The sequence below is a fragment of the Salvelinus alpinus genome, chromosome 4 (genome assembly GCF_045679555.1).
Source record: "Salvelinus alpinus chromosome 4, SLU_Salpinus.1, whole genome shotgun sequence".
NCBI lineage: Eukaryota > Metazoa > Chordata > Actinopteri > Salmoniformes > Salmonidae > Salvelinus > Salvelinus alpinus.
In genome coordinates, this window is record NC_092089.1 from 77,844,105 (window position 1) to 77,861,404 (window position 17,300).

At 43.9% G+C, this 17,300-nt stretch overlaps 1 protein-coding gene across 1 annotated transcript in view; it reads left to right on the plus strand.

The window, feature by feature from the left end:
• The first annotated feature begins 735 nt into the window (after positions 1 to 735).
• LOC139574481 (BTB/POZ domain-containing protein KCTD8-like) overlaps positions 736 to 17,300 on the plus strand; it is a 37,386-nt gene continuing 20,821 nt past the window's right edge. Inside the window, exon 1 of the mRNA XM_071399114.1 lies at positions 736 to 1,981. Within this exon, the coding sequence (XP_071255215.1) occupies positions 1,159 to 1,981 (823 nt within the window). The 5' untranslated portion in view covers positions 736 to 1,158. The remainder of the gene's footprint in view (positions 1,982 to 17,300) is intronic.

Here is a 17,300-nt window from a genome sequence, read left to right on the forward strand (position 1 = left end):
TTTGTTGTTGTGATTAGTGTGTTTATATAGGCCTACACCTCATCATTTATTTTGGGTGTGCGTCTACCGGGGTGTATTCATTACTTCATTACGCTGATTCTTTTGCGAAACGTAATGAATACGAACCCCTATTGTCTACTGTTCATAGTCTCCTCAACAATATCAATGATGACGATTTTGTTAAACATTTCTACATTTCAAAATATTCATGCTATTTGTAAGGCCAAAACAAGACCTTATGATCATGTTTGTAGTAATTAGATATAGAACATTTTAGATCATGGGTTTCTGTTAAATGTTTTGCAGCATTCCAACAGATGGCGCTGTTGAAATATGGAAATGTTTTTGGGATATTTGCCACTACCACAGTATTGGTGCATTTCCAATCAACCAAAAATACATATTGTGTAGGAGATAGGGTTGTTTAATACATTGGCGCCTTTGTTAAAAAAAAACACTTTAAATTAAGTGAAATATGTAAACATATGTCAATTTGCCATTGATACTATTCTGGAATCAACATTCTAAAATGCTGGGATTCATTAATGTCTTAATGTTTGTATCTGTTTATAATGTTTTTTTATATACTTTTTGTTTCCAGATCATCTTCAGACTTTAAGGCTAGATGAAGTTAGGTAATATTGTATTGTATAAATATTTATAATACTGCCCCTTTAAAAGGCTGGAACTGCAGCACCTCCCCTTTCACACAGAGGATTATGTCATCATGGTTTCCCCCGACTCTGGACAAATGATGCTGGGAGTCGCTCAGAGGGATTTTTTTTCTCCTCTATTGCTCTCTCCTGGCATTTGCTCTCTCCATTAGTGAGGTGACAGTGGCTGGGGGAACGGATACTCTGTCTCCATCTTTTCTTTCTTTATCTCTCTCTCTGTCTCTCTCTCTCTCTCTCTCTCTCTCTCTCTCTCTCTTTCTCTCTTCCTCCTCAGCTAATTCTAACAGCAGGGATGTAGTCCTCTGTCTCTTTCAAACTTCAGCACCGGCTATGCTGTGAACTCCTTGGTGACCGCTGTTGATTCTATTGGGACCTTTTTCTTCTCTTGCTCTTCACTGAGCTTGTTTGAGAGGATCTATACCTTAATGAGTTTGGAAGGGGAGGTGTTTGATTTCTCTCTATAACCTGGTGAAACTACGGGACCATGGCCATGAAGGAAACCATTCTGCCCATCAGCGAGGTGTCCGCCCCGGCCCCGCCCCCAACCCCAGAGGTGGTGGAGCTAAATGTGGGTGGCCAGGTGTACGTCACCAAGCGCTCTACCCTGGTCAGTGTGCCCGACACCACCCTGCACGCCATGTTCGCCCGGTGCCCACCGCGGGAGCTGCCGAGGGACAGCAGAGGTCGATTCTTCATCGACCGCGATGGCTTCCTGTTCCGCTACGTGCTGGACTTCCTGCGAGACCGCCAGCTGGTGCTGCCCGACCACTTTCCCGAGCGCGAGCGTCTGCAGCGGGAGGCTGAGCACTTCCAGCTGGGCGAGCTGCTGCGCCTCCTGGGGCCCCGCGTAGGTTCCAAGCAGGGCTCCATGAACGATGAGGGCTGCCACAGCGACATCGAGGAGAGCTCGCAAAGCAGCGAGTACCCCACAGGTCGAACCTCGACTTCCTCAGACAAGAGGTCAGGGTTCATCACCATCGGCTACAGGGGCTCCTACACTACAGTGCGAGACAACCAAGCCGACGCCAAGTTCCGACGTGTGGCACGGATCATGGTGTGCGGACGCATCGCCCTGGCAAAAGAGGTGTTTGGGGAAACACTGAACGAGAGCCGGGACCCCGACAGGCCGCCGGAGAAGTACACTTCGCGGTTTTACCTCAAGTTCACCTACCTGGAGCAGGCATTTGACCGGCTTTCTGAGGTGGGCTTTACAATGGTGGCGTGTAACTCCACGGGAACAGCCGCTTTTGTCAACCAGTACAGGGACGACAAAATCTGGAGCAGCTATACGGAGTACATCTTCTTCAGTAAGTGACTTCTCACCCATTCACTAACATACATATTGGATAGGTGGGTCCAACATGTTTTCTCAGGTTTTAGAAGTATTGTGTAACATTTATCTTTACATTTGGAAAGATTAAACAAATTGCCTACCTTTTCTGACTTGGATTGTATATGCTATTGAAGGTAAATAATAGCCTTCTCTCTCTGTGGTTCAAAGTAATCCCATTACCAGCTTCTTCACTTTCCTTGAGAATACCCTTCCTGTGTGGTCCAGTAATGACGGCCGCTGACCCCGGCAAACATGGATGCTAGAGTCAGCATGGGTTTGAATCCGGGCCCACTGCCCTTTGACTCACCCTTCCCCGTCTTTCAAACACTGTTCTACCTTATCAATAAAGCTCATAAATTACATAAAGAATGTGGGACTGCCCCACCCTCCCTGGTTCTCTCATCAGTTGGAAATGTTTTCCAAATCACAGCAGGTAGGTAAAAGAGAGAATAGATTAAAGGGAAAGGTGTGTGAGAGTAACATACAGTTTCATTGTAAGAAGAATGATTGAAAGACCAAACATTTCTTGAGGGCTGTAGATAGTGCATTTGTAAAGTATTCAGACCCCTTGACTTTTTCCACAATTTGGTACGTTACAACCTTATTCTGAAATGGATTAAATAGTTATTTTTTTCTCCTCATCAATCTACACACAATACCCCATGACAAAGAAAAAAAAGGTTTTAAGAAATTTCTGCAAATCTATTCAACATTTTAAACTGAAATATCACATTTACATAAGTATTCAGACCCTATAATCAGTACTTTTTTGAAGCGCCTTTGGCAGCAGTTTGACAGCCTCGAGTCTTCTTGGGTATGACGTTACAAGCTTGGCACACCTGTATTTGGGGAGATTCTCCCATTCTTCTCTGCAGATCCCCTCAAGCTATGTCAGGTTGGATGGGGAGCGTGGCTGCATAGATACTTTCAGGTCTCTCCAGGAATGTTCGATCGGGTTCATGTCCGGGTTCTGGCTGGGCCACTCAATGACATTCAGAGACTTGTCCCGAAGCCACTCCTGCGTTGTCTTGGCTGTGTGTTTAGGGTAATTGTCCTGTTGGAAAGTGAATATTTGCCCCAGTCTGAGGTGCTGAGAGCTCTGGAGGAGGTTTTCATCAAGGATCTCTCCGTACTTTGCTCCGTTCATCTTTCCCTTGATCCTGACTAGTTTCTCACTCCCTGCCACTGAAAAACATCCCCACAGTATGATGCTGCCACCACCACCATGCTTCACTGTAGGGATGGTGCCAGGTTTCCTCCAGACATGACGCTTGGCATTCAGGCCAAAGAGTTCAATCTTGGTTTCATTAGACCAGAGAATCTTGTTTCTCATAATCTGAGAGTCCTTTAGGTGCAAACTTCAAGCAAGCTGTCATGTGCCTTTTACTGAGGAGTGGCTTTCGTCTGGCCACTCAACCATAAAGGCCTGATTGGTGGAGTGCTGCAGAGATGGTTGTCCTTCTGGAAGGTTCTCCCATCTCCACAGAGGAACTCTGGAGCTCTGTCAGAGTGACCATCGGGTTCATGGTCACCTCCCTGACTGCGGCCATCTCTTTGAAGAGTCTTGGTTGTTCCAAACTTTTCCATTTAAGAATTATGGAGGCCAGTGTGTTCTTGGGGACCTTCAATGCTGCAGAAATGTTTTGGTACCCTTCCCAAGATCTGTGCCTTGACACAATCCTGTCTCAGAGCTCTACGGACAATTCCTTCGACCTCATGGCTTGTTTTTTTTTGCTCTGACATGCACTGTCAACTGTGGGACCTTATATAGACAGGTGTGTGCCTTTCCAAATCATGTCCAATCAATTGAATTTACCACAGGTGGACTCCAATCAAGTTGTAGAAACATCTCAAGAATGATCAATGGAAACAGGATGCACCTGAGCTCAATTTTGAATCTCATAGCAAAGGGTCTGAATAGTTACAGTGCCTTACAAAAGTATTCATCCACCTTGGAGTTTTTCCTATTTTGTTGCATTGCAACCTGTAATTTAAATAGATTTTTATTTGGATTTCATGTAATGGACATAAACAAAATAGTTCAAGTTGGTGAAGGGAAATGAAAAAAAAGTACTTGATAAAAATAAAAATAAATGGAAAAGTGGTGCGTGTATATTTATTCACCCCCTTTGCTATGAAGCCCCTAAATAAGATCTGGTGCAACCAATTACCTTCAGAAGTCACATAATTAGTTAGATTGCACACAGGTGGGCTTTATTTAAGTGTCACATCTGTCACATGATCTCAGTATATATACATCTGTTCTTAAAGGCCCCAGAGTCTGCAACACCACTAAGCAAGAGGCACCACCAAGCAAGCAACACCATGAAGACCAAGGAGCTCTCCAAATAGGTCAGGGACAAAGTTGTGAAGAAGTACAAATCAGTGTTGGGTTACAAAACATATACGAAACTTTGAACATCCCACGGAACACCATTAAATCCCCAAAAATTGAAAGAATATGGCACCACAACAAACCTGCCAAGAGAGGGCTGCCCACCAAAACTCACGGACCAGGCAAGGAGGGCATTAATCAGAGAGGCAACAAAGAGACCAAAGATAACCCTGAAGGAGCTACAAAGCTCCACAGCGGACATTGGAGTATCTGTTCACAGGACCACTTTAAGCTGTACACTCCACAGAGCTGGGCTTTACGGAAGAGTGGCCAGAAAAAAAGCCACTGCTTAAAGAAAGAAAATAAGCAAACATGTTTGGTGTTCGCCAAAAGGCATGTGGGAGACTACCCAACCATATGGAAGAAGGTACAAAGGTCAGATGAGACTAAAATTGAGCTTTTTGGCCATCAAGGAAAACGCTATGTCTGGTGTAAACCCAACACCTCTCATGACCCTGAGAATACCATCCCCACAGTGAAGCATGGTGGTGGCAGCATCATGCTGTGGGGATGTGTTTCATCGGCAGGGACTGGGAAACTGGTCAGATTTGAAGGAATGATGGATGGCTCTAAATACAGGGAAATTCTTGAGGGAAACATGTTTCAGTCTTCCAGAGATTTGAGACTGGGACAGAGGTTCACCTTCCAGCAGGACAATGACCCTAAGCATACTGTTAAAACAACACTCGAGTGGTTTAAGGGGAAACATTTAAATGTCTTGGAATGGCCTCGTCAAAGCCCAGACCTCAATCCAATTGAGAATCTGTGGTATGACTTAAAGATTGCTGTACACCAGCGGAACCCATCCAACTTGAAGGAGCTGGAGCAGTTTTGCCTTGAAGAATGGGCAAAAGTCCCAGTGGCTAGATGTGCCAAGCTTATAGAGACATACACCAAGAGATTTGTAGCTGTAATTGTTGTAATTGTACTTTTTTTGTCTTATTTCTTGTTTGTTTCACAATATAAAATATTTTGCATCTTCAAAGTGGTAGGCATGTTGTGTAAATCAAATGATACAAACCCCCCAAAAATCTATTTTAATTCCAGGTTGTAAGGCAACAAAATAGAAAAATGACAAGGGGGTGAATACTTTTGCAAGCCACTGTATGTAAATAAGGTATTTTTGTTTTCAAATTTTTAATAAATTTGCAAAAATGTATAAAAAACATTTTTTGCTTTGTCATTATGGGGTATTGTGTGTAGATTGATGAGGGGGGGGGAAAAAAACAATTTAATACATTTTAGAATAAGACTAACGTAACAAAATGTGGAAAAGTCAACTGTAGATGGGGTTTTGGTATAGTGTGTCTGGGGGTGAGGTGTGAGGTGTGTCTGGTTTGTGAGGTGTGAGGTATGTCTGGGGAATAGGGAATGAAATGGGAAACAACCAAGGAAGTGCAAAAGGTCAGGCAAATCTAAACAGATTGGAACAGTCTAATCAACACAAATAAATCATGACAAAGAGGGGGGTGTGTGTGTGTGTTTGTGTGTATGTGTGTGTGTGTCTTTGAGTCTGCATCATGTGTGTTTCTATGCCTGCACAGGTGTTAACGAAGACGAAATGGCCAGTCTATATATTGACCGTATACAGTATACAATTCCAGACATATATACAGTATACAATTCCAGACAATTCCAGACCGTATACAGTTCCAGACATTTTGCTCCCTGACTTGTCACCCTTTTTCACTCTCCCGGTCACATGTCCCTGCTGGTAACAAAGAGTTCGGGGCTGAGTCCCTTTGGACGTGAAGGCTTTGACAGGAGAGAGGGGAGGCTTGATTTTGTCTGTTCATTCTAAGACGAGTTGAACAAGCACAGAATATATTTCAGTTTTATTAATACACCACCAAGATATTATTTGGTTTCCTTTTTAAGCAATGGAGTCAGTACAAGATCAATGACATCTACAACAGAAAACACAGTTAGATTTTTTTTATGGAGTAAAATTCTTGAAATAGAGTCCAAACCGGTGTTAACGTTCAATAAAAAAGATAGAGCTACTTTTCATAAGCCTATCATTCCAAGATATGGCAGAGAGGGCTCAGAGGCATCGTCTAAAAATCTTCCATGGAGGTGTTTTATTTTGAAGGAAGCACAGATGCCAACATAACAGATGTAGAGTATGCGAGAACACTCCATTGGTGGGGGGCGACATATCTGACATATCAATGCATCTTACCCCACTCTCTGTGAAGTCACATGGTACTGTTTAACACTTTTGAAAGTGCTAGAGGGTGTGAATATGCAGGGGGGTAATGGATGGGGTGACGAAGCAGAAGTGCTGCGGTGACATCCGAGGAATTCGAGGTCAACAGTAGCCGCTGACAAATGCCTGTCTGGCTCAGAGGTTGAGGAGGCTGTTTCGATTGGGTTATTTTCATCTAAACTTTTCCTCCTCTCGATGGACGTGTTGGCATTGTTGTACACACTTCTCACTTCTCTCCGCTGAAGCTGATCCGCCTGTGTGATCCTGCTTGGGTCTTGCATAATTCATTAGCTTCTCTGCAACATGGCATTGTATTGATATTTATGAGGGATCGAGCTTTTATTCCTGTGCGATGTTGGAACATCACTGCCATAACAAGCAGATTTTCCCCCTGTTGAGTACAGTATAAGCATTGAGCTGCTATTATGCTTAAAGATCGGCTAACTCCTCAACATGTGTTTTAATTGCCTTCTGTTGTTGTTCTAAAGATCATTTGATACGCTTTTCACGACAAGAAAATGCTAGATAAGCCTATAGGTACCATAATGGCACGTTACAGTATATTAAATTACAACAGTAACATAATAAAAATGAATCATTTATATTTATATTAACCATGTAAAAAAAAATGAGCAGGCACATTGTTTGTTTGCACATTATGAATATACCGTATTTATGCTTCAAATGTATTCTATACTACAATATCCAATTCAACACAGATATACAGTACATTCGGAAAGTATTCAGACCCTTGACTTTTTCCACATTTTCTTACGTTGCAGCCTTATTCTAAAATGTATTAAATAAAAAAAGAAACTCATCAATCTACATATAATATGACAACCCGAAAACAGGTTTTTGAAATGTTTGCACATTTATTAAACAAAAAAACCTGAGATATCTTATTTACATAAGTATTCAGACTCTTTTCTATGCCACTCAAAATTAAGCTCGGGTGCATCCTGTTTCCATTGATCATCCTTGAGATGTTTCTATAACTTGATTGGAGTCCACCTGTGGTAAATTCAATTGATTGGACATGATTTTGAAAGGCACACACCTGTCTGTATGAGGTCCTACAGTTGACAGTGCATGTCAGAGCAACAACCAAGCCATGAGGTCAAAGGAATTGTCCGTAGAGCTCCGAGACAGGATTGTGTCGAGGCACAGATCTGGGGAATGGTACCAAAACATTTGTGCAGAACTGAAGGTCACCAAGAACACAGTGGCCTCTATCATTTTTAAATGGAAGAAGACTCTTCCTATAGCTGGCCGCCCGGCCAAACTGAGCAATCGGAGGAGAAGGGCCTTGGTCAGGGAAGTGACCAAGAACCTGATGGTCACTCTGACAGAGCTCTAGAGTTTCTCTGTGGAGATGGGAGAACCTCTCTGCAGCACTCCACCAATCAGGCCTTTATGGTAGTGGCCAGATGGAAGCCACTCCTCAGTAAAAGGCACATGACAGACCATGACAGCCCACTTGGAGTTTGCCAAAAGGCACTTTAACCCTTGTGTAGTCTTAAAATTCTGTATACTCCCCTTGTCGTAAGGGTAAAAAATGATCAGCCTTCACTAAACACCTAAAATGAAGCAGCTAAATTGAATTTTAAACCCCAAATCTATTTTGCATAACGAAACAACCTGTCATTCATCACAAACTTTGTGAATATCTGGGTTTTCCCTCTTCACAATGCGGAAATACTGCATTTAATTAGTGGACACCACTCGTTTTTATTACAACACACCTGGCATAATTGTTTTCTTTACTAAAGTAGAGGTTTATTATTATTATTATTATTATTGCTAAAGGTACGGCATAGGTGTAAACATACATTCTTTTAGCAAGAGATAGCACTTGTATAGCCTAAGAAAGTAGCAGAAATGTGCAGAAAGTAGTTTTGAATGCATTTTATTGAAGGGAAACAATAACAGTCTTGAACATTTTTGGCGGAATTTTTGGAGGAATTCAACTACAAAATACAATTCTTCTCCCATTTTTTGAAACATTGCCCCCACCCACAAGGTGTATAAACAACAACAATAAATAAGAATAAAATAAGATAATAGATCCAAAACAAAAACATGAAGAACATAAATCAATCAACTCTAATTAGCACATGTAGGACAATATGCAAGTGTGTGTGCATGGACTTTGCAGATGTATTTCTCACATGTGCAGCACATAGTATTTGTTTTACAGGCCTTCTTTGGGGGGCTGAATTGAAATCTCCTCCTCTTGCCTGCCCCAGCTGCAGCCTCAGGTGGATCAGGACAAGATTCAGCCCCCTGAACAGCTTTCACAAGCGCTGCAGAGGCTGCTGTGTGGGGGAGGCGCTCCCTTTGAATGTGTGGGGTTACACGTGCCTTTCCCAGCTGTCCCAGGAACGCCCTCCTCTTGTTCTGCTTATCAGGCATCCAGGTAGGGTTGAGCTTGTTCCATATCCTGAAGGCATTGTATGAGGACACATCAATGATGTTATGAAAGATGACCAGGGCGTCACTATGAGTGGTCGGTGTAGAGTCACGCGCAGAGAGCAAACTTCCAAAGAAATGCGTTTATTGCGCGTGGTCTAGCCAAACAAACAGGCAATGACCATAGAACACGTATGTCTCCAAAACAGGGAAAGAACATACAACACAATACACAGGCGAAAAAAACAACAGTACCACTGACAGTAATTATAAGCCCACACAACAGCAAGCGAGCACGAGAAGTTTACATAGACCAAATAATGAACCAAAATGAGCAACAGGTGAAAACAATCAAGACAAAACAAACAGAAAGGAAAAAAGGATCGGTGGCAGCTAGTAGAACGGTGACGACGACCGCCGAGCGCTACCCGAACAGGGAGAGGAGCCACCTTCGGTGGAAGTCATGACACAGGGGCCAGCGGGTAGTCATCCTCCTGCAGCTGTAAGTTCCAAACACCTTGTCCAGGTTGTCCACGCCTCTTTTGTTGTGGTTGTAGTCCAGGATGATGGCTGGCTTCCTGTCCTCACGATCACTGATCTCAGCTGTTTTGTGCACTGTGCTCAGGAGGACCACATTCTTGTTCCTCTTTGGGAGGTAAGAAACTAGACTGGTGGTGGGAGTGAAGGCAAACTTTGATGAGAAGACCTCGCTCCGCCTTTTTGCAAGGAGTGCAGGGGGGAGCTCAGGCTTGTTCTTTCTAACTGTGCCAACCATGGTGATCTTCCTCTTCAGGAGCTCAAGTTGTCCGAGTTCAATCAGTAGCACACATAATCTCAATTTCTCAGTGTGTGTGTGTGTGTGTGTGTGTGTGTGTGTGTGTGTGTGTGTGTGTGTGTGTGTGTGTGTGTGTGTGTGTGTGTGTGTGTGTGTGTGTGTGTGTGTGTGTGCGTGTGTGTGTGTCTTTGTGTTTTTTTGTGGTGTGTAAATTATTTTATAACTGCTGGGTCAAAAATGACTATAAGACAATATTTGTACCCTGGTGGTACACAGCTTTTATGGAAATATGAACAAAGGCGATGTTTCACTTTTTCTAATGTTGGGACCACTCTAGGAAAAGTCATCAAATTTAAAGTTGATAAAAGATCATTTATGTGGTTTTCTCTGCTGTTAAACATAGTGGCAAGTCATTTTCTACCCTTAAGACAACAGAAGGGTTGAGACTCTCAGACAATGAGAAACAAGATTCTCTGATCTGATGAAACCAAGATTTAACTATTTGGCCTGAATGCGAAGCTTCATGTCTGGAGGAAACCTGGCAGCATCCCTACGGTGAACCATGGTGGTGGCAGCATCATGCTGTGGGAATGTTTTTCAGCGGCAGGGCCTAGGAAACTAGGTAGGATCGATGGAAAGATGAACAGAGCGAATAACAGCGAGATCCTTGATGAAAACCTGCTCTAGAGCGCTCAGGACCTCAGACTGAGGCGAATCTTCAACTTCCAACAGGACAAAGACCCTAAGTAAACAGCCAAGACAACGCAGAAGTGGCTTCGGGAAAAGTCTTTGAATGTCCTTGAGTGTTCCAGCCAGAGCCTGGACTTGAACCCAAGCTAACATCTCTGGAGAGACCTGAAAATAGCTGTGGAGTGACGCTCCCCATCCAACCTGACAGAGCTTGAGAGGATCTGCAGAGAAGAATGGGTAGAAACTCCCCAAATACAGGTGTGCCAAGCTTGTAGCATTATACCCAAGAAGACTTGAGGCTGTAAACGCTGGCAAAGGTTCTTCAACAAAGTACTGAGTAAAGGAAATACTTTGCCAACATTTCTAAAACCCTGTTTTTAAGTCGTCATTATGGGGTGTGATTAATGATTGATTGATTGATTGATGAGAGGGAAAAAACAATTTAATCCATTTTAGAATAAGGCTGTAACATAAGAAAATGTGGAAAAGGTCAAGGAGTCTGAATACTTTCCTAATGCACTGTATTAGCTCTAACCTTGCTCTGTATAGATCATTTATGGAAAAGGTGGCGATTGTTCCATTTCCAGCTTGACATTTAATGTCAAGAAAAAGTCTAAAAAGACAAGAGAGACAATATTGTCTAAGACATATACTGAGCATACAAAACATTAAGAACACCTTCCTAATATTGAGTTGCACCCCATTTTTCCATCAGAACAGCCTCATTTAATTGGTGCAATGACTCTACAAGGTGTTGAAAGCATCCCACAGGGATGCTGGCCCATGTTGACTCCAATGTTTCCACAGTTGTGTCAAGTTGGCTGGATGTCCTTTGGGTGGTGGACCACTTGTGATACACACTGGAAATTGTTGAGTGTGAAAAACCCAGCAGCATTGCAGTTCTTGACACAAACCAGTGTGCCGGGCACCTACTACCATACCCTGTTCAAAGGCATTTAAATATTTTGTCGTGCCCATTCACCCTTTGAATGGCACACATACACAATCCATGTCTCAATTGTCTCAAGGCTTAAAAATCCTTCTTTAACCTGTCTCCTCCCCTTCATCTACTCTGATTGGAGTGGATTTAACAAGTGCCATCAATAAGGGATCATAGCTTTCACCTGGTCAGTCTATGTGGAAAGAGCAGGTGTTCTTAATGTTTTGTACACTAAACGTAAAATTAAACTAGGAAGCATTGACCATGATGTCGAACAGCTCCATTTAACCATGTTAAAGAGATACTGCGAGATTCTGGCAACCTAGCCTCTAGCTTACCCCACCGTACCTGTAGACGTCCATTCGCTAACACTAGTCAGCATTGCCTGGTGTAACTACCTCTACCTTCCTTCATACTGCACCCAGAGACATACAAATAGTATCCAAGAGTTCATCTGAGTCTTGGTAAGTAGAAAAGCTTAATTGCCAGAATATCACAGTATCGCTTTAAAAGCTTTATATTTTCCAAACCATTAAGTTGAGCATTTACCAGACTTGAAAGCATTCAATAAGAAAGCTTTTTCCAACACTGAATCATCCATCCCAACTCAGGCATTATAGACTTGTAACCTTTATTCCTGAACCAGACTGCAACACCTTACCATTCCCCTTAACATGCACCTTACCATGTCCCTTACCATGACTCTAACCATGTCCCTTTCCATGACTCTTACCATGTCCCTTACCATGCCCCTTACCATGTCCCTTACCATGCCCCTTACCGTGACTCTTACCATGCACCTTTCCATGACTCTTACCATGTCCCTTACCATGTCCCTTACCATGACTCTAACCATGTCCCTTACCATGACTCTAACCATGTCCCTTTCCATGACTCTTACCATGTCCCTTACCATGCCCCTTACCATGTCCCTTACCATGACTCTAACCATGTCCCTTTCCATGACTCTTACCATGTCCCTTACCATGCCCCTTACCATGTCCCTTACCATGCCCCTTACCGTGACTCTTACCATGCACCTTTCCATGTCCCTTTCCATGACTCTTACCATGCCCCTTACCACGTCCCTTTCCATGCACCTTTCCATGCACCTTACCATGACTCTTACCATGTCCCTTTCCATGACTCTTACCATGTCCCTTTCCATGTCCCTTTCCATGACTCTTACCATGACTCTTACCATGTCCCTTTCCATGCACCTTACTATGAGTCTTACCATGTCCCTTTCCATGCACCTTACCATGACTCTTACCATGTCCCTTTCCATGACTCTTACCATGTCCCTTTCCATGCACCTTACCATGACTCTTACCATGTCCCTTACCATGACTCTTACCATGACTCTTACCATGCACCTTACCATGCCCCTTACCATGACTCTTACCATGACCCTTACCATGTCCCTTACCATGACTCTTACCATGTCCCTTACCATGCGCCTTACCATGACTCTTACCATGTCCCTTACCATGTCCCTTTCCATGACTCTTACCATGCCCCTTACCATGTCCCTTTCCATGCACCTTTCCATGCACCTTACCATGACTCTTACCATGTCCCTTTCCATGCACCTTACCATGACTCTTACCATGTCCCTTTCCATGACTCTTACCATGACTCTTACCATGTCCCTTACCATGCACCTTACCATGACTCTTACCATGTCCCTTTCCATGCACCTTACCATGACTCTTACCATGTCCCTTTCCATGACTCTTACCATGACTCTTACCATGACCCTTACCATGCACCTTACCATGACTCTTACCATGTCCCTTTCCATGCACCTTACCATGACTCTTACCATGTCCCTTTCCATGACTCTTACCATGTCCCTTTCCATGACTCTTACCATGCACTTTTCCATGTCCCTTTCCATGACTCTTACCATGCCCCTTACCATGTCCCTTTCCATGTCCCTTTCCATGCACCTTACCATGACTCTTACCATGTCCCTTTCCATGACTCTTACCATGACTCTTACCATGTCCCTTACCATGCACCTTACCATGACTCTTACCATGTCCCTTTCCATGACTCTTACCATGCCCCTTACCATGTCCCTTTCCATGTCCCTTTCCATGCACCTTACCATGACTCTTACCATGTCCCTTTCCATGACTCTTACCATGACTCTTACCATGTCCCTTACCATGCACCTTACCATGACTCTTACCATGTCCCTTTCCATGCACCTTACCATGACTCTTACCATGTCCCTTTCCATGACTCTTACCATGTCCCTTTCCATGACTCTTACCATGTCCCTTTCCATGACTCTTACCATGACTCTTACCATGTCCCTTACCATGCACCTTACCATGACTCTTACCATGTCCCTTTCCATGGACCTTACCATGACTCTTACCATGACTCTTACCATGACTCTTGCCATGTCCCTTTCCATGACTCTTACCATGTCCCTTTCCATGCACCTTACCATGACTCTTACCATGTCCCTTACCATGACTCTTACCATGACTCTTACCATGCACCTTACCATGCCCCTTACCATGACTCTTACCATGACTCTTACCATGCACCTTACCATGACTCTTACCATGTCCCTTTCCATGCACCTTACCATGACTCTTACCATGTCCCTTACCATGACTCTTACCATGTCCCTTACCATGACTCTTACCATGACTCTTACCATGCACCTTACCATGCACCTTTCCATGCACCTTACCATGACTCTTACCATGACTCTTACCATGACTCTTACCATGACTCTTACCATGCACCTTACCATGACTCTTACCATGTCCCTTACCATGCCCCTTACCATGCACCTTACCATGCCCCTTACCATGCACCTTACCATGTCCCTTTCCATGCACCTTACCATAACTCTTACCATGACTCTTACCATGCACCTTACCATGACTCTTACCATGCACCTTACCATGCATTAATACATTATACATGCTGTTATGGTTTAGCAATTTCACAATTTGTTTCTCAGACCAAAAATATTGATTGCCAATGTCTCTGGTCCGAAGAAGGTCAATAGACAGAAACGTTGGCAATAAACTAGAATACATATGTGAAATTGTGCAATATTTTGTGTGCAGTATTGCAATATTTGTGCCATATTGTTTTCTTTTGATTCATGTTCCATGCTCCAGCATAATGCAAACTTCTTCTTGACATTGTATTCTTAGATAAAACCCATAGGCTTTTCAAGCGCTTGGGACTATAAGGTTCTATCTGCATTTTTGTCAACATTTAATAATTGACATAGCCTCGTTCTGTTCTATGTTCTCTACCTATATAGTACTCTAAATACCACAATTGATGTTGTTAAGGTCAAAAGAATAATAGATAAAAATAGCTGACACCATTCAAACCAATGAGGGTTTGGAATTTTATAGACAATAATCTTAGGATCATCTTTTTGCAGACAGAACCTTTTATTCTAGCTCTCATTTAGTTGTCTGTAGATTTTTGTCATACACTAGCTGGTTTCTCACAGAGACCTTGCATGTACGAACAGACACACACACACACTTTTGCTCAACAAATCATCATGTTCAATTACTTCTAAGGAGGTAAACATCTTTGCCAGGGACATACAGGGAGGGAAAACCCCTAGTCGGTCCCTATTACAGCCCATTGTTTTCTACATTTACATTTACATTTAAGTCATTTAGCAGACGCTCTTATCCAGAGCGACTTGCAAACAGTTCTCAAATATGTTCTCAAATATGTACTGCGCATTAGGCCTATGTTCTTCAGCTATATTAATGTCCTACATTTGATCATTGACATGTCTTCAACACATTTCTTTTCAATACAGTTTGGGTGGTTAGAGTTCTTGTTTGATTCATAGTCCTGAAGAGTCTGCTAGCAAAGTTCCAACAAGAAGAAAACATTATTCCCTCACATCAGAGATGCATTGTCAGTTAAAGGAGAAATTACGCACCAGATGTTTTCAGACCTTAAATATTTTGAGATAAGCCCACGTTCCAGGCCATGTGTTGTGTTGATTCAGCTATATGCTCAATCCCCAAATCAATGGAAAAGATAAGCACCACATATCTCCAGATTTTATTTGGTGCATAGCTGCATCTACACTATTGATGGTGTGGGACGTGGGTTCATCATGATGGTGTGGGACGTGGGTTCATTATGATGGTGTGGGACGTGGGTTCATTATATGATGGTGTGGGACGTGGGTTCATTATGATGGTGTGGGACGTGGGTTCATTATGATGGTGTGGGACGTGGGTTCATCATGATGGTGTGGGACGTGGGTTCATCATGATGGTGTGGGACGTGGGTTCATCATGATGGTGTGGGACGTGGGTTCGTCATGATGGTGTGGGACGTGGGTTCGTCATGATGGTGTGGGACGTGGGTTCATTATGATGGTGTGGGACGTGGGTTCGTCATGATGGTGTGGGACGTGGGTTCATCATGATGGTGTGGGACGTGGGTTCGTCATGATGGTGTGGGACGTGGGTTCGTCATGATGGTGTGGGACGTGGGTTCATCATGATGGTGTGGGACGTGGGTTCATTATGATGGTGTGGGACGTGGGTTCATCATGATGGTGTGGGACGTGGGTTCGTCATGATGGTGTGGGACATGGGTTCGTCATGATGGTGTGGGACGTGGGTTCGTCATGATGGTGTGGGACGTGGGTTCGTCATGATGGTGTGGGACCTGGGTTCATCATGATGGTGTGGGACGTGGGTTCATTATGATGGTGTGGGACGTGGGTTCATCATGATGACGTGGGACGTGGGATCATTATGATGACGTGGGACGTGGGTTCATCATGATGACGTGGGACGTGGGTTCATCATGATGGTGTGGGACGTGGGTTCATTATGATGGTGTGGGACGTGGGTTCATCATGATGACGTGGGATGTGGGTTCATCATGATGGTGTGGGACGTGGGTTCATTATGATGGTGTGGGACGTGGGTTCGTCATGATGACGTGGGACGTGGGTTCATTATGATGGTGTGGGACGTGGGTTCGTCATGATGACGTGGGACCTGGGTTCATCATGATGACGTGGGACGTGGGTTCATTATGATGGTGTGGGACGTGGGTTCATTATGATGGTGTGGGACGTGGGTTCGTCATGATGACGTGGGACGTGGGTTCGTCATGATGACGTGGGACGTGGGTTCATCATGATGACGTGGGACGTGGGTTCATTATGATGGTGTGGGTCGTGGGTTCATTATGATGGTGTGGGACGTGGGTTCGTCATGATGACGTGGGACGTGGGTTCGTCATGATGACGTGGGACGTGGGTTCATCATGATGACGTGGGATGTGGGTTCATTATGATGGTGTGGGACCTGGGTTCGTCATGATGGCGTGGGACGTGGGTTCGTCATGATGACGTGGGACGTGGGTTCGTGATGATGGCGTGGGACGTGGGTTCGTCATGATGGTGTGGGACCTGGGTTCGTCATGATGGCATGGGACGTGGGTTCGTCATGATGGCGTGGGACGTGGGTTCATCATGATGACGTGGGACGTGGGTTCGTCATGATGGCGTGGGACGTGGGTTCGTCATGATGGCGTGGGACCTGGGTTCATCATGATGGCGTGGGACATCTTACAAACTGTGATTTTGGAATGTCGATTTAAGACAAACGAAAACCAGCATGTTAATCTATGGCCTTACGGTCTTAGTTGGTTATCATTTTGCAGAGTGCATCCTAGAACTGTCGTGACACAGTACGATTTGCATGCAGATTTCATTTTGATACTCGTTTTTTTCTGCCAAGCCAAGCAAAACGTCAACAAACACCGACCTAGAGGCATGACAGAGAAGGTTGTTTTATGCAGTGACATTCTTCAACATAACCGTTATTGATTGAGA